General features: G+C 39.1%; 1 protein-coding gene across 10 annotated transcripts in view; it reads left to right on the forward strand.

Annotated features, from left to right (window-relative positions):
- The window catches only part of MBNL3 (muscleblind like splicing regulator 3), a 182,239-nt gene extending 159,670 nt beyond the window's left edge, over positions 1-22,569 (forward strand). For 8 of the 10 annotated variants that reach the window (XM_056539024.1, XM_056539021.1, XM_056539027.1 and 5 more), the window contains 4 exons: positions 1,346-1,496; positions 7,473-7,567; positions 9,443-9,510; positions 13,868-14,014. In XM_056539024.1, the coding sequence (XP_056394999.1) occupies positions 1,346-1,496; positions 7,473-7,567; positions 9,443-9,510; positions 13,868-13,880 (327 nt within the window). In that variant the 3' untranslated portion in view covers positions 13,881-14,014. Of the gene's footprint in view, positions 1-1,345; positions 1,497-7,472; positions 7,568-9,442; positions 9,511-13,867 lie in introns of all 10 variants that reach the window. The other 2 variants (XM_056539028.1, XM_056539026.1) reach the window with 2 other exon arrangements.
- Positions 22,570-26,768: the final 4,199 nt, after the last annotated feature.

Genomic DNA, 26,768 nt, shown 5'->3' on the forward strand with positions numbered 1-26,768 from the left:
AAGTACTGTAAGGATTAAGACTGTTAAGTAGAAGTAATTTACAAATCTGCTTAACGTTCTGGCACCAGTTGATGTGGGGAGTACCCCTTTAAATAGCCAATAAGTAATAGTAAATATACTAAATAGAACATTAAAATTACTGGCAACGATTTAAAATATAAATGCAGAGAAATAAACTTTCCCTTTTAATATTTCACTTTGAGCTTTTTTCAAGGTCAGAATAATGTTTATTATGTATTCCTCCTACACCCATTATTATTTTGTGTTTCCATTAACTTGTTTACATACCAAAATACAGAAGGGCCAGACGATAGACTTTCAAAAGCTGGATGATGTAAGACGCCCATACAGTTTCGGACTGCATATGTGAATAAGGGCAACCACTGAATGGCTGCAGATCATAACTTTATCAAAAATATCTTTCCACATGCCTCAACAATCTGCCCAATTAAAGAGGTTTTCACATGAACAACACTTATTATCAGTATAGGTTATGTATCTGGTGACTAGGAGCCCCACCAATCATTATAACAAGGATTATTTGTCCTCCTGTTTTCAATAGGGCGGCAGCCAGATATGGAATAGATATTTGATCAATATTCGACCAATAGAAACCTCACCGACCATGAGACTGGGGGACCCACGACTGCTGCCCCAATCTAACTCTATGGGACTCACAGTGGTAGATGTGCACTCTACTTAACTATCCCTGTCAGTCACAAATAGCTGAATGGAACAGCAGTCATGGGTCCCCCATTCTCGTGATTGAAGGAGGTCCCAGTGGTCCCAGCCGGCACCTGCTGGATATGGAGCAGGCCATACTCCCTCACCAACCCATGCTGTAACTGTATGTCATGGTTTATGAATTTTTCAGTGGAAGCCAAGTGGTTTCTGAGTAACCTGTACTAGCATAGGCCATAACATAAAAGTTAAAGGCTCAGTGCCTGTAACTGCACCACCAAGATACAGTATTCTTTTCTCTTCTTTCCTTGCCCTCCATAAGAATTCTATTTCTGCATCCAAGACTGCAGTATATTGGAGCAGATCTATAGGGAATAGTATTACAGTGCAACATCCCGTTGTCCACAAACACTTGTTACAGACAAACGCTGTATAATCTGCTTTGTGAAACTCCATGTTTCCCGACTAAGGTCCTGGTTTTACTTCAACCATTTTCTGATTTTCATTTTGATTCCTTGGTGATGTTCCTTACTTAATGGTATTTCCTGTCTTAGAACAATGATCTATTTACAGGTGATTATGTATATTGGATTATATATCATGCATGCAGGATATGCAGATTTCTAGTCTTTTTTTTTGCAAATAATCCCTTCCTAATTCACAGGCGCTGCAGCCTGGAGCACTTCAACCTTTACCAAAGAGGCCAGCACTTGAAAAAAGCAATGGGGCCACCACGGTGTTCAACCCCAGTGTTTTCCACTACCAACAGGCTCTAGCAAATATGCAGTTACAGCAACCTGCATTCATCCCAACAGGTAAGATTCACTTCAAGAACTAAACCTATGTGCGCAAGCTTTGGCGGATCTGTAGTTATAAAAATGTACATCATGTAGTAGGATAGGAGGTCTAGGAGTTGCTTTGATATTCCAGGGTAACAACCAATATTAGAGATTTGGGTGAAAACAAATGATTTGGCCCTGGTATGGTAAGCACAATCTTTACTTGAAAACTGATTATGTTGTAGAGATAAAAAACTTTGGCCGAGATTTATGAAGACTGTCTAAGAGCTCGTCCAGACTACAAACACTCCACTTGGAATTCCCAAGAGGAAATTCTGGGTGGATTCTGCTTGCAGCGGCCTCCCAGAGCTGCCTCTCTGTTCACACATAGGAAGTTCCGAATTCTGTTCCACCAAACAAATGATCATGTTCATTCTTTTGATGGAATCTTCCCGGAAAAGCCCATTAGTCAATGAGATTAACACCACAATTTTGGCAGGTAGATTCCCAAACAAACCTTACCTGCAAAGTGTGTAAGAAGTGTTTTAAAATATATAATAGATGTTGCACAAGTCATGTAAGCAGGTTGTTTTTTTTTTTTTTTTTCAAATCACACCAGAATTCTGGTGCATTTGCAATTGTAAAGCTGCCCCAATGTAGATTTTGTATATTTTTTTGTTTTTCCCTGCTCTACACAGAGCTTAGTGTTGTCCATTAGATATTCTAAAGAAATACTGATTCACTCTTCTTCACAATTATGTTCAGGTACAAATACTTTACATACTAGAAGATTTAGGCTACTCTTTTAGAGGACTGGGCTGGGTCCAAGAATGTTGAGTATTTGCAGTGCACTTCTACTATCTCTAGTTAGACACACAAAATATGATGTATGTCATTGCAACAAACACAGTTTTCAAAAACAGGTTTTCAAGTTTCTTTTTAAAGGTCTTAATTTATCAGTATAGTACAGTGATCCCTTAGGTTATAATATTTTTAAATACAATGGTATGGCCTTTCCTATCCTATTGATACTTGAAACCATGTTGAGTATACAATGCTACACACCCTGCTGATCGATGGCACATGTTATTAATGTATAGAGCCAGCCAATATGTATGGGAATTTCATGGGCATAAAACTGGATAGGATAGGGGATAAGATGTATGATTGCAGGGGACCCCCGCGATTTCGGTGCAGCCCCCGGTATTCTACTAGGTGCTGCCTCCTAGACGGGGACATGATGTCGCAGTCACACCCCCTAGTGATGTCACGGCCATGCCCCTTCCATTCATGTTTATGGAACAACGTGTTCTGTACTGCCCTTTACTTGTGCCAGCATGAGCAGCTCCTTTGGACACCAGATGAGGAGATTATATTTTGCTAGTACATTATGTATACTGCGGAGGACCCATATAGAAAGGGATTTACAGCCTCCAGCATTACTAGTTCAATAATTTTTTTCTTAGTTTGAGTTAACATTTTGGAAGCTTCAGAAGCATTTACTAGTTTGCCATAAAGTTATGGTTTTAAGGTACAATAGTTCAGCTTACAATTGTCTTTCTAGAACAAAACAACATCAAAACTTGAGGGATCACTGTATGTGAGGTTTGTACCCCTTGTGTCCTTGCGATCAGCAGAATAGACTGAAATGCACAACCAGGCATAGCCACACCAATATGTACTGTACAAGGCTGTGGTTGGATAACGAATTAAGGGGCTGTGGCACTCCTGCAAAAATTGTGGCCTCTTTGGTTTGCTAATTTTGGGGTTCCTGGGGGTTCATACTTTATGATCATACATGGATGGCCTATATCGGGTCCTTAATTAAAAATCCAGGAAAACCAGTTTAAAATTACATTTCTATTTCTATTGAGGTCCAACAGGGATTCCCTAGACTTCATACAGCTGTAGAAAAATCACAGCTGCGAACAGTACTAGCTATTTCCATAGCCATTGTAGAGAGAGAGACTACTTGACTACCGCTTCAGTCTCTATGTGAATGCAGTGACCAAGGCAACATCATCTAGTGGAGCTTGGGTCAAGGAACCCCTTTTCTCCAGATAGTTAAGGCTACCAGCATACCAGCCATTTATGACATATATCAAATGCATATGCTGTAAATGTCTTTGGTGGATAAAACCATTTTTATTATTCTGCATGATCAGCATTACTAGTTAGTTCAGTATTAGTCACTTTAGATATAACTAGTAATACTCATTTATATACTTCATTCTGTTTAGAGTTTCCACACAGGTATATGTTTAATTCCTGACTGAATATACCGTATTTTATATGTAATGTTGATATTTAGGGACATTATATGATTTTTTTTTAAGCTTTTATGCATACTATAAACAGCACATAATGTCAGGCTAAAACTGAGTACTTTATCATTGGCTTGTAATTTTCTTTTTCATATATTATTTATAATTGACTAAAAGTATACATGTATTATGCCAATACTAGATATATCAGGCAATCTTTTTGAAGATCATTGATATAAATAATCACACAACATATTCAGTACCAGAAGGGATAAGCTTCAAGCCGTAGTGAAACGAATTGTTGGCCTAGTAAAGCATTAAAGCAATATGACCCCACTTATAGGACATCAATGGCTGGAACAATGTACCATTCTGAGAAATATCTACCTTTCCACTGATTAAAAGTTATTTTAAAATTATTTAGTAATAAGGTTTAAGGTTATGTTTAACTGCTTGTGGAGGGTATAGAAAGTACGGGTTTTTTAGAGAGCACTACTGTATCTCGACGGGAGCAAATGTAACAGAGATTAAGCCGGCACTTACGCAGGACTAGCTTTTATTGGTAAAAGAAGTCAAAAGTAAAAGGGGACAATGCGTTTCGGCGCACACTCACGCCTTCCTCAGGTCCACAAATATAATTTTGTGTAGTCCTGGCCAGGGATCCGATGAAAGGCTTTTGAGAGGCTGATGTCCACCACTCTAAGTAAACAACAAAGATGAATGCATTTCATCGGGATGTCTGTAATGTTCATAAAATATAGAGAAACTATGCTGCATACCTAGCTATTATCAGATATGTTCCATAAATAATAACTGTAGAGAGATTAAAAGTTGCTACTTTACACAAATATTGCTTCAGGGGAGGTGGTGTAAGAGGAGAAAATAAAGAGTATTTTCTTACGCGCCTTACGGTAAAGGGGCCATTTTCCACATGGGGTCTCATGGGAAGGCACTGGTTCTTATTCAATAGACTCATCTGGTATGGAGACTTACAGGCAATGCTCCATGGGAAAGATATGCAAAGTAGCTCTACTTCAGAAGAATAACAACTGTCTCTCTAGTGCCACCTATAGCCAATGTAAGAAAAGCTACCTATTAATGGCATTAGAGAGACAGTTTTCATACTTCTGGAGAAGAGCTAATTTTCATATAAGGTATTTGAAAAGTACAGACCCTAAACATCTGATTTTACTCTTCTGTTGGGGCGGTGTGAGTTTTCCCCTGTGTTGTACCATTCTAGTCACAGTGACTGTATCCTTCAAAGACATTTATGTGGAACCAAGAGAAAAAATGGGGGAGATTTATCAAAACCTTTTGTAGAGGAAAAGTTGACCAGTTGCCCATAGCAACCAATCAGATCGCTTCTTTCATTTTGAAAAATGAAAGAAGCGATCGGATTGGTTGCTATGGGCAACTGGCTACTTTTCTTCTACACAGATTTTATTAACTCTCCCCCAATATGTCCACTAGATAAAACAAGCTCTGCTGACAGGTTTAACATAAGACTGGTGTATGAAATTCTAGTCTTAATAAATTCCCATATAAGTCACCACTGGAAGTAAGAAATGGCTTTATGTTAGGGTGGGTTCACACTACGTTTTCTCCCATACGGGAGCGCATACGGCAGGGGGGAGCTAAAACCTCGCGCTCCTGTATGCCTTTGTATGCGCTCCCGTATGTCATTCATTTCAATGAGCCGGCCGGAGTGAAACGTTCGGTCCTGTCGGCTCATTTTTGCGCCGTATGCGCTTTTACAACCGGACCTAAAACTGTGGTCAACCACGGTTTGAGGTCCGGTCGTAAAAGCGCATACGGCGCAAAAATGAGCCGACCGGACCGAACGTTTCACTCCGGCCGGCTCATTGAAATGAATGACATACGGGAGCGCATATGAAGGCATACGGGAGCGCGAGGTTTTAGCTCCCCCCTGCCGTATGCGCTCCCGTATGGGAGAAAACGTAGTGTGAACCCAGCCTTACTCAGACATCCCTCTGGTGCTCCTCATCTATTGTTTTAAGCTTTAGCTCAGTCCTCTTGCTCCTTGCATGCACTCTGCCCATAATACTGGTAAAACAGAGAGAGCTCTCTGCTTCATTTTAGCTGCTTAAACCTGTATTCTGCCCAAAAAGCATAAAAATCTATTTAATATTACCATCATTATGTGCCGAGTACATTCTGGGAGCAGCCAGAGCAGGGTGTTGTTTGGGGGCTCCTTTAATCAATAGCTGCAGGTCATAGAGTTTGCGGATTGAAGCTTCAGCAAATAGCTGTAGAGTACTGACTGATGTCAAAGAAAGGGTCCATTGTTTGTGTAATGTCTACTGTACACCCCAATAACATGCCCCCATTTTTGTTTCTTATGGTATTACATTCCTAATGTACAACGCTCCAAAAAACATAAATTTGGGGCACCAGAGTACATAAATTATCATCCCAGGTATATGCGGTATATTACATAACTCAAATATTTTGATTTTACTAATTTTGAAAAGTTGCTCAGAATTTTACTTTAATTTCAATCTCCCCAGAATTTCTGTTTTGACTGATCTTGTGCTTCTAAACACCGCCCTATTACTATATGCCATTTCAGTTACTTAGTGGAACCGAAAGGAAATTGGTCTGGTCCCTATAGGTACAGCTGGGTTTACATCACAATTTCACAGTACGTTACACATATATATGTCGGCAACCTTTCAAAATGGGATGCTAATGTATACATGCATGTACTGGCACAGGCCCCCATTGATTTTAATAGCCTGAATGTAGTCAACTATGGTCGGGTCATTTCCCAAACATTTATGTGTATTTTCTAGGACTCAATGTATTTGAGTTTTACAAAATACATGTATACCTTTGGTAAATGACTAGTTGACTAGGTTTGTGCCAAAAACATTAATGGGGCCCATGCCAGTATGTGCATGTACATATTGGCATCCTATTCTATCAGGTTGTTGACGTTCACATGCAAGGTTCTGTCATATGGGATGTGAACACAGCCTAACCCTGTAGTTTCCAAATCAACTGGAATAACCTGGGTACAAACTCTTACCCTGACCACTGTTGAGTTTATTGACTACAAGGCTTGTTGCTCATCAATTTGACCAACCCCACTCACTTCCAAGATCAATGTCAGGAGCATGTATCAATGGAGAAGGGGGAAGGGAAGGGGGGGATTTACCAAAACTTGTGTAAAGGAACAGTGGGGCAGTTTCCCAAAGCCATTTTTTCCACTTTTCATCTTAAATTCAAGCTCAAGTTTGCAGGGTATATACTGGGAGCTGTTGTTTGCTTATAACTAAGAGTTCTCTAGTAACTGAGTATTTTTTACAGCAATCTAAATAGCCTTAATATACACTACTGACACACTGGACTGTAAGTAGAATGTAGCTACAACTCATCCATGTTGACATAATGCTGTGTTCTCAGGGAAGTCATGTATCTCTTGTCTTAAGATAGCATTGACACATATCATGTATGTGCTTATACTTGTATTGTGTTTGAAATGTTTTAGTTTCCTTAATTATAATTAGCTTTTCCCTTTTTCTCTTTTTTGTTTTTTTTTCTTTTGATAACGCTGTCTTGCTTTGCACTGTGATTGCATGCTGCTCCCGGTGTAACCTTCATGGTGATGTCACATGGCTTGCTGCTGTGATACCTACCACGCTCCTCCAAATCCACCATGTGTTGCTATGGTTACCATTAACCTTCCACCCTCCTGTATGTCGCTTCCATGGTTCCCTCCTGAAAGTACCCATGATGCACGGTGCTACGCCCACCACTGTGTCTGCAGCAACAACACCTGCCACCAGCGTGCCCTTCGCTGCAACAGCTACAGCCAATCAGGTTTGGCCCTTTAAATAGCTTTATTTCACATGTAGAATCCTGGCAAAATGTACATTTAGAATATTATATGCACCTTGCGGATAGGTGGCAAATGGCAATGTGTGATTTTTTTTTTTATAATTTTTTTTTTAGATTTTTTGATCGATTGTTGACTGATTTATGTATATCTATACCAAAAAAAAACGCTATAATTACTAAGATTTAATGTTTCTGTAACTTGTCCTGAGGTGTATATATTTGATGCTTATGACAGTTCTTTATGCTGAGTGCAATTGCAAAAGCAAGGGAAGGGGCTATCGTGTACACTCACAGTACTCATACATCATAGATTTTTATTTGCAGAGTCCTCCTTTTGCTAGCATAGCATTTAAACAAAGCAAGATATAGTTACTGTCAGATATTCATGTAGTCATATAGAGCATAGACATCCATTAAAAATTATTCAAAAAGTGACATGGTTTTAGCATAAACGATAACTAACATAGGATAGCATGCCCTGCTTCTGCCATTAAGCGGAACATCATGATATAATTCATGTAAGGCTTGCATGTTTTCAGTAGGCGTCTATTTGCTGAGATTGTAATCTTTTTGAATCTGCATACACACAAGAGATAGTTTTGCCACTGAGAACTGCGTCTAAAAATGTATGGAAAAAAAAATTACATTGCATGTTCTTTGACATGCTTGTTTCACCAGCTGTGATCTTAAAGAAACAAAACCACAATGTCCAACACAAAAAGGCCTTGTTCACACAGTGCATTTTCAATGCAGTTTTGGAGTTTCCTCTATGGTCAATGCAAGGACTAGGTTCTAAACAGAAGGAGAATATGAAGGAAAGACTTAAAAGGGTACTCCGCCCCTAGACAAAAGGGTATTTCAGTTGTTATAATGTATCCTAGTAATATGAATGACTTTATGCCATGACTTTATGAGCTGGCTCTTTAAACAACCTGAACTTCAAAGTGATACATTGTAACAAACTAATAAAAAGATCAAATTCCAGAATAAAGATTAATGTTCATTCAGGCGAGGAGAGATAAGAACTGGAAACAGACCCAACAAGCCAACTTCTCTGATCTTTAGGTATTGACAGGTGAAGTCTGCATCTGCTCGATCCACCTGATGGGCTTGACTATAATAGAACGCATCAGTTGAATTCAGCAGATGGCCAAGTTACTCAGCTATAACTAAAGATTGGAGAGCGTCTTAGCACTCAGACCTGACCGATCTTAACTTTTTGACACGTCTGTGTCATGTCAAAAGTTAATTATAATGACACTTGCTTTATGTATCAAAAATGCAATAAACAAAAAACTGCAAAAACAGTACTGTTTGAACAAGGTCTAAGACTACTGTATATTCAAGAATTTTATAAATTCCCCTCACCAACATTTTCCATGCTGTTTCAGCAAATTTGTCATGAAACCCTGGTCTAAATGTTTTGTATTACTCAGAAAATTGTTCACTAATCCTATAGAAATAAATCCTGTTATTTCTCCCTATGTATATGAACCAAAATGATACATCACCTTTGTATTCTGTACTATACTGCCAATTGTCAAGTAATGGACCAGGTATGGAGCACCTGCTACAACCTACAGATGAGAAATTCAATGTGCCTACAAAGTACTACCTTAGCAAATAGACCCGACTTAACCTAAACCAAAATCCTTACTTTGGCAGGGTTGATTATAACTCATGCACAAGACAAATAAATGCTTGCCTGGTTCCATTACCCAGAATCCCCTCGCACAGGAAACACACGGCTGTGACTTGTTGATCACAGACCAGTTTTCCATTCACCTCCATTTAGGGCAATCATAAATAGCTTTCTCTCCAGAAAAACCTTTTAATTTGAAATCTTTTCCACTGTAGATGTCCCAATTTTCACTAGATGAACTGAATAACAGCATGTATGTATCACAGATCTTACCAATAGAACAGTAAGTTTGTTTTCATCTTAACATTAACGTATTAACTGATTTATTATATCTGAAAGCATTTTATGAGACTAGTTACTGACATAGCGCTCCAGTACGGAGCTATATCATATATATAAGAGAGTGTTTCTACATGTAAGAAGTGGTATTAGCGCAGCTCAGATTATTACTTAAGACTACATCAATGTTACCATTAGATACCACGGCTACTAGAGGTTAATGCTGCATTGCTCTTACCATTGCAATGCTTGGCTTCAAGGTTATATATGCTTTTTATATCAGAACATTGCTTCCATAAAATGTTGCTTTGTGTTGCTTTCCATGTTAAAGACGGATCTGTTTGCAAGAACTCCAGATTTTTTTATTTTTTTTTATTTTTTTATTTTTGTTCTAAACATAATTTGTTATATGTGAAAAACCAGGTTTTTATCTGTAGAGTTCACTATCCGGAATGCAAACTATTCTATGTGTTTATCAAGAGACTCTATCCCATGTTTGGTCTGAAAGTTCTTTTATATATGTATATGTATACTCTACAAAGAAAGTGTATTATTACAATTTAAGAACTAGAGAGATTTATTTCACAAAAAGGAATCTCATGCATTTTCTGGAACTCAAGTATATTATATAATACATCCATAATGTTCCATTTATAGCCATTTAAAAGGACGGTAGCATGTAAATAGGTGTGTTTTTAGATTTTTTTTAAATATGGAAATTTTATGAAGCCAAAATATATATTATTATTACTATTGAAGCCTCTCTGGCAACTTCAGGGCCAACTGTAAGTTTCCTTTACTATACTGTATTTATGCCCCTAAAGTTGTCATACACATTTGATAAATGTTGGGTGAAACCTCTGATTTTGAACAGTCCAACAGTCTTCCAGTGGCAGACATCAGGGATAGAAGGCTGGCTTGCAGCATGCCGGATCCTTCACTGGGACATAAGCAGCTCTATTTATTCTGCCAGTTAAAATAAACATGTATTCTTAGCAAAGTAATTTACTAGCCACCACTGTATTTGACATAGCTTTAAGGAAAGCCTATGGATGCCAATACACCTTAGATTCAGTCTAAACCTCCCCATATATGCATGTGTTATGGATGGAGAAAAAGGAGGAGGCAACTGCCAGACACCTGTAGGACCAACAGGACCAGGCATGTTAAAATACAACTGCCTAATCCTTCTCTCCTCTGGTATCTGCTGGAGGTCCCCATACCTATTAGATGGTCAGCTGGTCCTAACAAAACCAGTAGCATCTGCCAGAATTAGTCTAGTTCATGGGCAGAATAAAGTAAGCAAAGCCCCATGTAGGAACATTTGGGTGCATGGGCCATAAAGCCAATAAAGGCAGAAAATGTTTGTCCAGGCATACTCTCCCTCCTGCTAGGTGTCAGTTATCCAGGCAACCATCTTATACCCAGTGAGCATCATGCACAGGTCCAATGGACCCAGGTGCGATAACTCACTGAGCATTTAATGGTTGCAAGGGTGTATTTCAAAGTCTTTCCATTGCCAATGTAAGATCAGGCAGGAGAGTATGCATGGACATTAATGTAAATATTTTTAAAAATACATACAGATGTAAACACAGATATCTGAAATTGTAAAAAATAATAATAATTTGGACTATCAAAGTAGAGAAAAGCAGAAAGCGCTATCATGAGCTACTGTGGTTCCAACCCTGAGCTGATTCTAAATAAATTACTGCAAAATCATTGTGCCACTTATAGGCAGACCGAGAAGTCATGACATCCTAGCATCAGCTAAATGGGGTTGAGCTGCAATGTCCGATACAGCCAGATTGACAAAAGTGGTTCAGTTTCTGGAAGAATACAGTCTTTTTTTATCGCTGTCCTGTCCCTTAGCTAATCGCTTGCACTGTAGTGGCTTAGCTAATCTGCAGCAACAGCAAGGTTCTGCCTCGTCTGGTTATAGGTTGAGCGGCAGTGTCTAGGCACCAGGAGGCCAGGCCCTGGCCCGTTGCATCAAACTGCAGCTCAGCCTCTTACTGGTCAACCGGGAATTCGCTGACACAGTGCTCTGTGCTGCCACCACTGTGTCGGGAACTGTCCAGAGCATCAGCAAACCCCCAGAGCAAAACTCTTTGTTCTCCTGCTGTAGACAGCAGCAAAAAACTTCTTGTTGATTTAAAAAAAAAAAAAAATTCTCCAAAATACTCTAGTAAATTTTTTTGTATCCATTATATCAGGTTGCTGGAATAAAAAAATAAAAAAAACTTTAACTTACCTTCCGCCATTCCCCTCCGGTGCTGCCAATATCGATGTCCTGGCCCTTAGCTAATCACCAGCACTGTATCGGCTTAGCCAATTACAGGCAACAGCAATGTTCTGCCTCAGCTGGTTATAGTGTCTTGGCACTAGGAGGCCAGGCCAGGGCCTGTTACAGCTCAGCCTCTCACCGGCCAACCGGGACATCGCTTTGGCTGGCAACTAGCTTTGCCACACTGTAAAGTGTCACTCACCAAAAGCCAAAAGAAGACTGCACCAGAGGACGGAAGACCGATACCAGCAGCATATAGTAAATTAAGATTTTTTTTATTTTTATTCTGGCAGCCAGGCCATAATGGATAAAAAAAAAATTCTACTTTAACTTACAGTTCTGAAAATTGCCCTATAAATTACAGCTCTGTGGGAAACAACTTTAAAATATGGAATGAAGAAGAAATATCCCAGTGTATCAGTGGCTGTGTGAAATTAGCTTCAAATCTTCTGTTCTCAAAATTCCTTAAAGTACAAACAAGTAAAACTTCAGCCCAGACCTTTCGGTTGTAATTGAGATAATCTGTTGCCGGGGGAACAATGCCAAACCTAATTACACTATTCACATGAAGTTATATAGCAGTGACAGGTTCCACAGATGCCGTGCGGTAAGCCTATCTTTTACATTTATATTCTTCTAGATTATAAAAAAAAATAATCCATACAGAGGCTTCTGTAAGTTACTGCGAAATGAGCTGCTAAGAGAGCGATTTCGTACAGGTGCCTAACACTTACGGGGCCAGAGGTCACTACGAGGAAATGAGGTCCATAAGGGTTTTAATGAATAGTGTATAGGAGTAACAGCTAATAAATACACACATGCAATATTCTGGAAATATGGTTAAACTCGCTACGGGGGTAGGGAGCAATGTACTTCTCTTACATACGGCTGCTTTATGAACCAGATGGTAAAGTTCTGTATTTGTCCAAATGGCAGGCCTCTTGCTGTTGCAAAACTACAACTCCCACCATGCCCGGACAGCCGTTGGCTGTCCGGGCATGGTGGGAGTTGTAGTTTTGCAACATCTGAAGGTCTACCATTTAGAGACCACTGGTGTAGACATATCTGATATATGATTTTTTATGTAATGTATTTGTAAAAGATATGTAGAACTTCGTTAAGAAAAGCTTCACCTTGGATCCTCTTTAAAACATATACGGTATATTATAGACTTTAAAGGGGTATTCCAGGGAAAAACTTTTTTTTATATATCAACTGGCTCCAGAAAGTTAAACTGATTTGTAAATTACTTCTATTAACAAATCTTAATCCTTTCAATACTTATGAGCTTCTGAAGTTAAGGTTGTTCTTTTCTGTCTAAGTCCTCTCTGATGACACGTGTGTCGGGAACCACCCAGTTTAGAAGCAAATCCCCATAGCAAACCTCTTCTAAACTGGGCGGTTCCCGAGACATGTGTCATCAGAGAGCACTTAGACAGAAAAGAACAACCTTAACTTCAGAAGCTCATAAGTACTGAAAGGATTAGGATTTTTTAATAGAAGTAATTTACAAATCTGTTTAACTTTCTGGAGCCAGTTGATATGTAAAAAAAAAAGTTTTTTCCTGGATAACCCCTTTAAATATTAGTAATTACCTAGGATATATCCAGGGGTGCAGAGGTAGCAGTTGCACTGGGGCCCTGGTACCTTTGGGGGCTCCAAAGCACATATGTCCGATAAGAGACCAGCATTATAATTGGCACATGGGGCCCTAAAAGTTACGCCTCTGGATATATCTAATACCAAGATTGCTCCCTTCTGTAGGTAGAACTAAAATAGGCACCTATTCAGTGCCACATATCATGGACCATGTTTACCTTGTTCTGTTCAGGCTTCCATAAATAGTAATTGTATCCTAATATCTAAGAGAGGGAATTGATATCCCCATGGCTGCCCTGCTCTATTATCCATATTGATAATATATAGTAGGTAGCGGACAGTGCGGTCTCCTAATATAAAATTTAGAGCGACTCCAAGGTGAAACTTCTCATTTGCCCACATTGTGCTATGCTATGCTAATAAATGGGTCCCTCACTGTTATAACTTCCCTCTTTGTTCTTTCTTCCCTCTCTAGTAGGCCATGTTGAAATTCTGAACCGCAGAATTGTGGAGTACCAGAATTTATCCGTGGGAAGTTACACATGGCCTTTCTGTAAATATCCATTACTGGCATCCTCTACCACCATGACAGTAAGCCTGCTGCAGTCTACATGTTAACCAAAAAAAAAAGAGAAAAAAAATATGGGAATGTCTGAAAACAGCACTATGGAAAAAAATACATTAAAGTCAACCTTGCTCTCTGAAAGCGGTTATACACGTAGGATACTATACTAGACTTTTGTAACACATTTACTTTTAACACATGTAATCATTCTGCGTGTACCATGTTAGATGAGTGCACCATGCGGAAGCTTGTTTTGCTGCATATTATTGGTGGATTCACATTTTAAAGTGTTATCTTAACTGTTTTGTTTACATTGTAGTCGATTTTTGTTTTTCATTTTTATGTGTGTATCATTATCATAAGTATACTCAAGACCATCTTTTGCATTGTGATTAATTATTACATGCATCGTTGTTTTGTCATATTCTTAGTATTATGCCAAACAGGGACAAAGTGGTTCTGAAAGAAGGTCTAAATATTCCTTAAAAAATGGGTACCAAATATTGTATTCTCAATTTTCAACCAATATTGTTAATTCCTTTGTCCAAAACCAAAAAATTACAGGAGTATACGGTGCTTCCAAAGACGCACTGCCATCTAAAAAGCGTCCTCATTCAGGAAATATCACCGACTATTTAAACCAATGAATAATTTTTAATTATTTAAAATAAGAAACTTGAGGTTTTAAGAAATGTAACTTAAAAAGGTTTACTGCATTCAATAATGTATGCACCTTCCTGCAACTTTTACTTAATGCATTGTTTTATGTCTCTGACTAACATACAGTCCTGTTATATTAGCCAACTATTTAAATATTGTTCGCACCCAAATTATACATCTCAATGCCACAGCAAGGTGACATGTTCAAGCTTCTTCTGCTTCAAGTTGGCCTTCTGCCTGAAAATATTTACCCTTCATTATTCCCGTTGGGGTTTCATCTCTAGATGCAGCCAACGATACACAATAAATTGCTATGATCAGGTCCTCCTTATTCTGCCACGGTAATCTAATGTGTTTAGGGGGGACACCAGCCACATGGCATCTGTCATGTTATTGTTTTATTTCAAGTGGCCATTAACTCTACCTGCTTCCATCGCAATTGATTTGTATGTTCGACTGAACCGAAGGTTGATGCTTATGGAAGTTCCTTGCTGTTAAATGCCGTCTGGGGCTAAGCAAGTGAAAAACAAACATATCCTCAAAGTTTAGAAGGAGTCAGAAATAAAAAATAATGCATTATACAGTAGCAGTAAGGGCAGAAAAATAAACTTAAAGGAGATATCCAGTGGTGAAAAATGTATCCCCTATCCTAAGGATAGGGGATAAGTTTCAGACCGCTGAGGCCCTCTGCGATCTCCTGTATGGGGCCCCGACATCCCGCAGGAAGGGGGCATGTTGACCACCACACGAAGCGGCGGCTGACACGCCCCCTCAATACAAGTCTATGGCAGAGCCGGAGCGCTGCCTTCGGCAATCTCCGGCTCTGCCATAGCGATGTATTGAGGGGGCGTGTTGGCCGCCGCTTCGTACTGTGGTCAACACATGCTATCTGCCCAGCGAGCCGAGGCCCCGTACAGAGAGATCGCGGGGGGGCCCCAGCGGTCGGACCCCCCGCGATCTGAAACTTTCCCCTATCCTTAGGATAGGGGATAAGTTTTTCACCACTGGATATCTCCTTTAAGCCAATTCTGAGTAGAAACCTTTACCTTCTTTAAAGGCATCAACACTGAATAAGCCTGCATGTGATATTAACAATTTTACCTATATGTGGTGATATTACCTTACAGAAAATAGATTTAGCTGTATGCATTCATCCCAGTACTTAAATATTTCTATCTGTAATATTTTGTTGTGACTGTGTCTTAGCCCACTAGCACAGTCAGTTTAGCACTTATTATTTATAGCCCTCACCCTTAGGTGTGGAAAAAGAGTGGGCAAGCCTATCAAACTAAACTGTTGTCAATGTCGTACGGACAGGTAGAATAATTATGTACCTTGGCTTTTGTACATATGAGCATGGGCCTGGTCCAACCATATCTGAAAGTCCAGCTGACCTATAATGGTGAGAGAACAATCGTTTATGATATAGCTTTAAGAAACGGGGGTTACAAAAACAGACGAGTTGCACTTGATTTTTGAGCAGTGGATCTCTAACCACTTTGGTTCCTGTTTTCCAGAATACTGCCACAATTAATGTAATATGTGGACTAACATGAGTGTTTTTAATTTTTATTTTTTTTTCTGTTGAAAACAATTTGCGTTACCTGAATGAATTTTGCACAGTGCGTGCCAGTGCCTCAATGGTGAGAGATGTGACTGAACCAGATCTGATATATTCACATGGTATATGGCTTTATGGATTTAAAAGTAATGATGGAACTTTCAGTGCTAAATAGTTTCTTTCTTTCTTTTTTTATTTTGTATATTCTGACACCTTATTGTAATCCTTTTTTTATGTATAAATATATACATATATTTTTAAACATCTGAGAGATGTATATAGAATGTAAACATAGGGGGTTTATTCTTAAAATCCTTTCGAGGGTCCTTTTAACCACCTGCAGTGAATGGTAGAATTTGATTGTTAAAGGTTCATTGATCTTTTTGCTTAGTGAACAAACGGCTTCAATAGCTAATATTTGTAATCTGCTATCACCCCTTTTTTAACATTTAGCCTCCCAAAACTGTCATCAACATTTGGTTTCCAGTATTATCTATTACAACCTGTTGTAAAATGTTTAATCTTGCATCTTAGATAAATGCCTTTAATTTAAAGGGGTATTCCCATCTCCAAATGTTATGCCCTAGCAACAGGATATTACAAGCTGATTGATGCTGATCCTGATTGATTCTCATAGAGAATAAATAGAACACCGAGCATGAACATGCAATATGCTTAAGTAGACATCTCAGAAATTGGACCCCCCACCCCCACCCCATTGATCAGTTTGATATCCCCTATACTTTGGACAGGGGATAACGTTTACAGATTAGAATACCTCCTTAAATCATAATATGTAAAAGCCATATTTGAAATCTTGTATCAAATATATCAGTGTGATAAGAACATGCACCATAGTTTACAATATCAATAATACTGAACCATTAACCCAAACGCCAATCCGCCATGCAAAGGTATCAACTGTAGGCCAGTTGCATGCATCGAAATAATGGCATATAGGTTATTGCTGGTAGAAATTACAATTCACCCATTGTATGACATTGCCATCAATAGATTCCTTTAGTCACTCCAACTAATGATTGTAGTTATAGGTTTGACAACATGGCGCAATCCACTATAATGTTGTATAATAGTTTGAGGCCAATTATTTTTTTTTGTTCCATGATACACAATAATGGCTATTATGCCACTTTCGAAAACTTTAAGGGGGTTACACACTTTTGTCCATTTTCACCCTCATTGAATAAGTCTAACATGTGCCAACCATATGGCTGCAGTGGAGACCCTGGAAATTGTAATCCACTTTACAATTGGGTAGTTACTAGTCCTGGACAGAGCTTCATCTCCAGAAAAACACCAGAACCTTCTAACATGGTTGGTACGACCTATCACCATAGCAGGTCACCCTATTTTCCATATATTGAACTGTTTTGCATCGCAGGTATCTCAGTACTTTCCTAGAAAAAATTATATTCTATATGAAGATCCATACATAACTATGTAGAATGCATGCAAGGAAGACAAGATTGACAACCTTGGCTATGAGGGTGTAAGCGGCCAACAGTAAATAACCTTTTTAAATGATGTTACATTATTGTACTAGGACTGAGATGATGGGTAAAGGTTAACATAGTTGTAAAGATTAATAAGATTGTTCATGATATAAACAATCCAATAATCATTAACCACAGAGATGTTCATCCATCCACCATACAACTTTTCTGCTACAATTGCACTACCAGTTGATTTTTTGCTAGAACAAGATTTTGATTTTTTTTCCCAAATAATAGCATGGAACACATCTGGAGATTGTTACTTTAGCAGCCAAATCACAATCTGCAAAATAATCTATACATCTATGGCCACCTTTGGCCTACAATCCTATATAGTTATTTCAATGAAGGACATTTCAAAAATAAATACTAGATACATTGGTCTAAAGTAAAATCACTTATACATTGTAGAACAATATGAAGAAAGTTATTATTATTATTTTATTTTTATTTTTTATCCTCAAATTGGTAAAAGTACAATTGTAAAAACTGAAATGCCATTGTTCACCTAAAAAAGGTAAAATGTTTTCCTTGGCCAATACCTAAAGGGGTTCTCCACTTTGGACAATGCTTTTTTGTTAGAAGTTTTCCTGTGCAATAAGCAGGTCACCGGATGTCCTTCAACTAAAACTACCAACGTTCATAAATCTTCTGTAAGGAGACCCGGTAGCAAAGACACTCTGTAAAGCTACAGCTCACTTTGGCTGACAGATGAAGGCCCTCCAATAGGGTATTTGAAAATGGATTTTCCAAACCAGTGAACCCTTTTAAGAATGAGTTATATTTACAAATAAGATAATTCTTGTTCTATAGGTCTCTCTAAATGTATAATATTGCGGTAGCACTAAAATATGTGTTGTGCAATGGCTCACTTCTGTGTTCTTAGAAAAAAATGTCAGCAGACTCTAAATGTCCTAAAAATGCCCCCCCCCCCTTTTTTCTTTTTATAGTCGCTCACTATTAGTGACTCTAAACAAACTCATAGGTTTTAATACAGAGCAAGGAAATAAAAACCCCAATGTTTCCCATCACCTCCAAATAAGGCAGGCAGCCATTTTTGGGGTCTAAAAGAATAAACCTTGACAATTGAGTGTGTGAGTTCATTAAGAACTAGTAACATCACTGGAGTGCCTTATTTCTCAGTGTTGTCACCCGTTCCTAGTGATGTGATGTGGTGATGTGCTTTTTTTTTTATGTTGTTTTAGACTACAAAATGGCCGCCTACACTATGAGGAGATGACAGGGTTCTCTATAAAAACCTATGTTCTATGTTTTTCTTTTCCTTTTATTTATCCAAAGCTATTTCTGTTAGTCCATTTCAATCAGCCTTATGCAAATAATATGCAACAATGCTGAAACTTGGATGTAACGGGTCTATAGGAGGGAAAGTTTTATATGCTTAACGTGTTAGGCTCTTAAACATTAGATTCTTTCTTTTGAATGATAATGTAGGTAGATGTAAGGGAGTGAATGAAAAAAAATATATATAAAATAAAAAAAAAATAAGTACAGTGTTTTTTATTTGTGAAATATGATTTCATAATCAGCCATGTTATTCATTTTTTTTAGTTTGTAAATTGATTTTTACTTGCACCAATATTTTAGTATAGACGTTAAGAAAAAAATATACTAGTGTAAAGACAAAATAAGAAACTGGAGTCTTTAAAAAAAATTCCTTACTAATTTTTTTTTCTAGGATTTATAAAATGTTAATAGTGAACTTGCGGGATAATTTCAGTTTTCTTTCTAAGGGGTTTTTAGCGTGTTCTGCGCTTTGTTTTTGAAGTGTTATATAATATATATTTTGGTTTCCTGGATTTTTGTTTCTGTTATTACAGTTACAATTTAGTCCGTTGATATGACTGACTTTTCTGTCTTAATCATGTGATGTCTTAAAGGGATCACAGTAATAACTTCTATTGATAAATGTATCCAACTCATTTGTAAAGTTCTTTTTTTGCAGTCACTTAATAGGATGCACTTGGTTATTACCTCAATGTTACATGTGAGCAGGAGTTGTCCTCCAAAATTCAGATTCTATTGTCAATCAATTTATGACCCTTGCCCATTGCATTTATTCAGCTTTATACATTATAGTGTATAAATAAAGCTGTTCATACTTATACCATACCATTACCCCCCCCCCCCCCCCCATTTACACCTCATCCCACATTAATATGCCATTAGCCAATATGTTCATGCTCCTCCTTATAAATCAGCACTCTTGGCACTGCTGACTGGGGAAGGAGAACACATGTAGCCATTTAGGAACTGAAACAAGTCCGATCTCAACCCTCCACCTACTCATAATATCCAATAATTATTTTTGCACTACTTTCTTAAAATACACTGTATCACATTTTAAGGCATAATTTCAATCTCTTCAGTCTTTTCATTACTAAAAAATGATCTAAAGAGACATATAGACAATGTTAAACCATCACAATGAATTGCAGACGTAAAGTCCCAATGCACAAGATAATCAAGATCATTTTGCTGTGTATGGAGGCCTCTTGACTCTCCACCAACAGATAATATCAAGGAGAGAAGGATTAGGGATGTTTCAACAACCTGATGCTTTTTGTTTTAAAGGAGATAAACCACCATGAGAGTTGTCTGATAGGAAATAAACTCCCATTCACAACACGAGAACTTTCAGCTGATCTGAACATTCACGTGTATGGGGAAAAGTTAGCTATGAATCAAATGAAAGTTTGGATGGGCACCTTAATGGCGACCATACAAAGAGTGGTGGGATCGGCCAATCATTTAGATTTTATCTAGATTTTTGGATTCCTATAGGAAAATTGTCAGCTACTTCTCACCATTGAAATAAACATGCATGTTAGAGGACATATCTGTTCTTCAATAGAAAATAAGATGACAGCTATATATGTCCAATTTAGCAAAAGAAAATTATAAGCCTTTTATCCCATTCATTTTATTGGTACCCATCAATGATTTCATGGCCCTTCTGAATATGGAAATAATCTGCTTTTGAAAGTCTTTTGAAGTTGTGCACTACTAAATTGAATTAATTTAAAAAAGTTTTGGTCTTTTTGATCAGTTCCATGTCCGGCCCAAGAGTACTAACGTGCCACTCACTAGGAAGCCTCGAATCACCTTATATCTTCCTAATGCTAGACAAGTCAGTGTTTCCAAACAATAGTACATAAACCCTCAAGGAAACCAAGAGATATTTTAAAAACATTAAAAACAAAAGCCCATGACATCCAGCACGATATATGGGAGAGAAATCTATTTATAGAGTTGCTTTATCAGTTGAAAGATGGCGTCGTTACAGTCTGCGTTCACTTTAAAATTTTCAAATAAGCTGTACCCTTACATCGGCGCAGGCTGTGGCGGCCATGTCGTAAAACTTCTATGATTTCAGTGTAAATATACAAACATATTAAGTATACAAATACATTACTGTTGGTCATTAAACATAACCAATCATAGCACATACATTCTCAAAAAATTTCTATTTCATCATATTTAGCTTGAGATATTTTAGTAACTAATAAATTTTGAAGGAGAGACTTTAGGTGACATTTTAATACATATATACCATAATTTACTTAGTTCTAGTACTACAGTCTCCATAATGAAGCATGATGAAGATTATATTTGCTTTATAGCATCATATACAGAATACAAGAATATTTGGATGTAAATGCCTACAATGATAGATTCATTGTTGTGTTATTTTATTAAGTTGCAATGGCAACAAAAGACTACAACATGGCTACCTTCTGTACACATTGTAAAATTTTCACATGTAAAATACGGACAGTGTATTAGTATGAGCTTGTTAATAATACAGTTCATCACCATCAAAGAAACTATTTACTTTACAAATCCAGTTCCATCTGCAAGTTTGTGCCACTGTAGACCTAGGCATCTGTATAACCAGCTTTTTCTGAATATTTGATACACCCTGTACCCGAATTGAAGATCCCAATATGCCTTAGTGATCAACAGCCAGCATTGTGACTTTTTTCATCTCCTGAAGGCTGCAATGGATAGTTCCACAATGGGGTTCCCCATTTCCCATGATAATAGAAGGAAACAATTCAATCTTTTTGGGTGGAACATAAAGGAACTGTCTACTTTGGACAACTGTTCTCTAAGTTTTCTGTGATTGGAGTCTGAAGTTGTTGAAGAGGAATCTTAAATTAAAGGGAACCAATCATCAGATTTTACCCTATATAATGCTTTTGCAAAGCGTTTTATAGGGTAAAATCTTTATCCTCACCATCCCCGGTGGACGCTCCTGCCCCCAGGGATGGTAACTTATCAACTAGTCCCCGCTTTGCCAGTAAGTAGTCCCTTCTCCTGTCACCTAGTCCCGTGTCTTCGGCCAGCAGCAACGCCCCCTCCGCTTGATTGACAGGCCATGTCAACGCTCTGCTCCATCTGTTCAGTGAGCAGAGCGATAATGCGGCCCATCAATCAAGCCGAGGGGGCCTCGCTGCTGGCGGAAGACACAGGACTAGATTAGAGGAGCTCCCCGCCCAGGGGACGGCGGGGACTAGTTTATAAATTCATATCCTCACCATCCCCACAGGTAGGAATGTCTCCTGGGGGTGGTGAGGATAAAGATGTTACCCTATGTATAATCTGATGATTGGTTCCGTTTAAACTTAAGTGATAGTCAGATTTGTCACCAATGATCAGAAGATACTTGTTTTCAGACACCATGATGAAAATCAAATCCAATTTTCTTTGGGAATTGAATCAAAGTAATTCCACCAATAGTAGATAGAATGATGGTGGATTATTGGAAAACCCCATTATCTACCATTTCAGGGGCAGATTCCCAGCCCATGTGTGATTTTTGGCCTTAAAGGGGTACTCTGCCCCTAGACATCTTATCCCCTATCCAAAGGATAGGGGATAAGATGTCAGATCGCAGCGGTCCCGCTGCTGGGGAGCCCCGGGATCGCCGCTGCGGCACTGCGCTATCATTGCTGCACAGAGCGAGTTTGCTCTGTGCGTAATGACGGGCGATACAGGCGACGCAGCAGCGTGACGTCATGGCTCCGCCCCTCGTGACATCACGGCCCGTCCCCTTAATGCAAGTCTATGGCAGGGGGGGGCGTGACGACTGCCACGCCCCCTCCCATAGACTTGTATTGAGGGGGGCGGGCCGTGACGTTATGAGGGGCGGAGCCGTGACATAACGATGCTCCGGCACCCGTATCGCCCGTCATTACGTGCAGAGCGAACTCGCTCTATGCAGTAATGATAGCGCAGTGCCGCAGCGGGGATCCCCGGGGGCCCCCAGCAGCGGGACTGCGGCGATCTGACATCTTATCCCCTATCCTTTGGATAGGGGATAAGATGTCTAGGGGCGGAGTACCCCTTTAAGAAACACACCATACATGGCTACCTTTTAAGAAAAACAAGCATACTACAAGATAAAAAAATATGGTATTTCCTTTTACATTATGCTTATATTTAAAAAATAATTAAGAATTTAAAATATATACATATATGGTATTGCCTATATTCTCTGCCCTTCTTGAAACTTCTATAGTAAACAGTAGCGGTGCTATGACATGTTGTCCTTCTGACATTATATCTGTGTGATCAAGTGATCCCTCTTGGCTTCAACATTGGAACAGCCACTGATCACTTCAGCAGAAGCAGAAGCCCAATAGTAGATATCTAAGAACATTTATTATTCTGTTGTAGCAAAAGCTGTGTAGTGATGTCACTCAATCTGGTCCTACTAAATGTAAACATATAATAAAAGGAAATATCAAGGGGCATCTATTATTAAGGTAGAAAATTATATGGACTAGACATTAAAGGAATTGCAAGGAAGATGGTATGAATTCATTGCATGTATGAGATTCAGCCTTTCATCAGTGTGATATTTATCATAATGGTTGTAGCAATTGCCTGATGCATCGCATTGAGAACATAAGTCTCTTTGCTCACATTTGTTTTATATGTTCCACTGCACGAGGCATTTATCTTTAAATTGGTACTTTGTGACTGGCAGGAGCCAAGAGAAATTTTATATACCAATTGAGAAATTGAAGATTAAAGGGGTACTCCAGCCCTGAGACATCTTATCCCGTCGCTGGGGACCCCCGCAATTTGGTATTTGCCACCCACCTGTTTGAGCTGCACGCCACGGTGCCAGCTCACAAACAGCTGGGTGGCGACAACGGGGCCGGAGTATCGTGACGTCTCGACTCCGCCCCCGCGTGACATCACCCGCCACTATGCAAGTCTGTGGGAGGGGGCGTGACGGCCGTCACGCCCCCTCACATAGACTTGCATAGCGGGGGGTGACGTCACACGGGGACCCCCGCGGTGAGACACCTTATCCCCTATCCTTTGGATAGGGGATAAGATGTTTCAGGGCCAGAGTACCCATTTAACCTGGCCGTATATAACGTAACATGTCAATAACAAGTCTTAGCATTTTTTGACCCTACCTACCCTATATTGTGTCACCCTATAGCTTGCAGGGTGTAGTAAAATATTTGGATATAACTTGAAAGTTAAATGATAGCCCTGCGGATATACAAACCTATGGTCACACAGTGGAGAATTCCAAAATTGACCAACATTGGTGAACAAGAAGTGTTCCTGATTTCACTAGGACCTGGTTTCTTCACTATTGAACACCAACTTAGTTATTAGTTGTTCTTTTGTAATTTATGTAGAGGTCTCGATTTTATGTTCTTTCCTGGTGAAGCTGTTTCACACTGTGCTGTATAGGAGCCAAGTGAGGAGGTTTAACATGGCCTAGCTGTTGTGTGCTTCTAGTTTTTTTCCCCCCACAGTATTTCAAGAGAGGAGAGTGAGGCATATTTTTAACAGGCCTTAAACCCATTTCATGTCTATAGCTCGCACACTCACTTTCGAAACTAGTTCTGCCTACAAAATGTTAAAAAAAAAAAAAAAGGAAATATAAACTGCTGGGATATTTTAATACTAATTTATATAAGCAAAGTCTGTAAAAATAGTGTGGAATGACCTCTAAGCTGCATTTCATGTTACAAATCTCTCTTTCCCCAGCCCTACACAACATATGCTGCAGTATGATGTATTCTTGAGTGAACTCAATATTCCTTTCTATGGTTCGTTTCCCGGTCTAGAGATAAGGCAACACATGGCTTCAAAGCTACTGGAGAAGTATCAGTCCCGTGCTGACAACTTATCCCCTATCTAAAGGATAGGGGATACGTTGCCTGGTCACGTGGGGTCCCGTCGCTGGGGACCCCCGCGATCTCGCACGCAGCACTCAGCTCTCATCAGGCCCAGGAGCGAACATCCGCTCCGGGTCTGATGACGGGGCCGGTGATCGTGACGTCACAGCTCTGCCCCCGTTTGACGTCACGCTCCGCCCCTCAATGCAAGGCTATGGCAGGGGGCGAGACAGTTATCTCGCCCCCTGCCATAGACTTACATTGAGGGGTGGAGCGTGATGTCACAAGGGGCGGAGCCATAACGTCGTGATACTCCGGCCCTGTGATCGGTAGTCATCAGACCCGGAGCGATGTTCGCTCTGGGGCCTGATGAGAGTGGGGTGCTGCGTGTGAGATCGCGGGGGTCCCCAGAGGCGAGACCCCGCACGATCAGGCAACTTATCCCCTATCCTTTAGATAGGGGATAAGTTGTCAGCATGGTAGTACCCCTTTAATTCAAATACTTGAACTATTAAACCTGCTTAAGGGCCACTGGTTGTCTACCACTCATCTAGTGCTTAGAAAATGTAAGCTTTCAATGATGGAAGACACTCTATGTCATCCTATTTGTTGAGCAGTGGTATGAAAAAACTAAATGAAGCCAGGTATGTTGATACATTGACATTTGGTTTTACATCATAAGGTAATTCAGGGCGACTAGTAGAGCTAGAACATTGAGGAACCTCAATGAAGAGTGGGCTATTGTTAGACTAATGTCAAGTATCACTAAAAAGTGGCGAGTGAGGATTCCAATCATTCATATTATGTCTTATCAGGGACTTAAGGTCCAGCAACAGCTGGAGTACAGGGAAGATACCTACCCCAACTAACACGCTCTGACTCTCTTACTGTTGTTGAACTACACTTCCAATAATGTCTATAATGGTATCTTGAAGATGTAGTCAAGACAGGCAGATCTAGAGGTCTCATCCCCAGTTCCAGATAATCTGGTTGTTCGTGTGGGCAGAGGATCCTTGTCTGTCTATAGTTGGTTTATAAAGAATGTGTAATGGTAGTTGGAGTTCTATCACTTGTGTAATGCATTCAGTATGTCTGTATTCACAGGCTTTGGGAAGTGATGGTCTTTCTTATGTTTATTATTTTTCCTCCCTAAGCATGATATGCTGCTTCAACAGTGTTGAAGATACAAATATGCTGCAGTTAAACTGATTCAGTTAGTGTACGAATGTGTGAGACACACCTTTTTGCACTTATGTACATAGTCCAAGAATGGAAAAATAAAATAAAATGTAAAAAAAAAAAAAAAAAAAAAACTTGGAACATATTTTGAATATAAAAAGTCCATAAAAACACAGGAAAAGTTTGTAAAAGAGATAGGTATAAATAAGGCTTTGAAGAGACGGCATTTTGCTATAAAAATAAAATAAAAAATCCAAAAAGCATGATGTTGCTTTGCTGTTGCAAAAGCTTTGTAGGTTGCCATAGCTTAATATTCAGCACTGGTAAACTCCAACTTGCAGCATAGAGCATGCTGGGAAATGAGCAACCTTGTTCTGGAGAAGAGTTCAGATTAGGTTGTACAGTTGTGACATTTGCCTTAGGGCACTCATTTTGAAGCTTTCTGGACTTTTTGAGATTATTACTCCATATAACTCTTCTTTGGGCTCAGTTCACAGTCGCATTTTTGATCAAGTTTTGTGATTAATCTTTTGTTAATCGTCAATAGAATCTGACCTTAGTGCTTTAGGGAGCCCAAAGTCCCCTTTGAGCTACATAAGAAGACACCAGTATTATAATTGGTACTAAGTAGGTGGGAGGGCCAGATTTGGGCCATTTGGGTTCTAAAATGAAGGTTTACCTTAAAATACTTAGTCATCCGTAGGTCAAAGTACCTTGATATTTTA

This window comes from Hyla sarda, chromosome 9 (assembly GCF_029499605.1).
Source record: "Hyla sarda isolate aHylSar1 chromosome 9, aHylSar1.hap1, whole genome shotgun sequence".
Lineage (NCBI taxonomy): Eukaryota > Metazoa > Chordata > Amphibia > Anura > Hylidae > Hyla > Hyla sarda.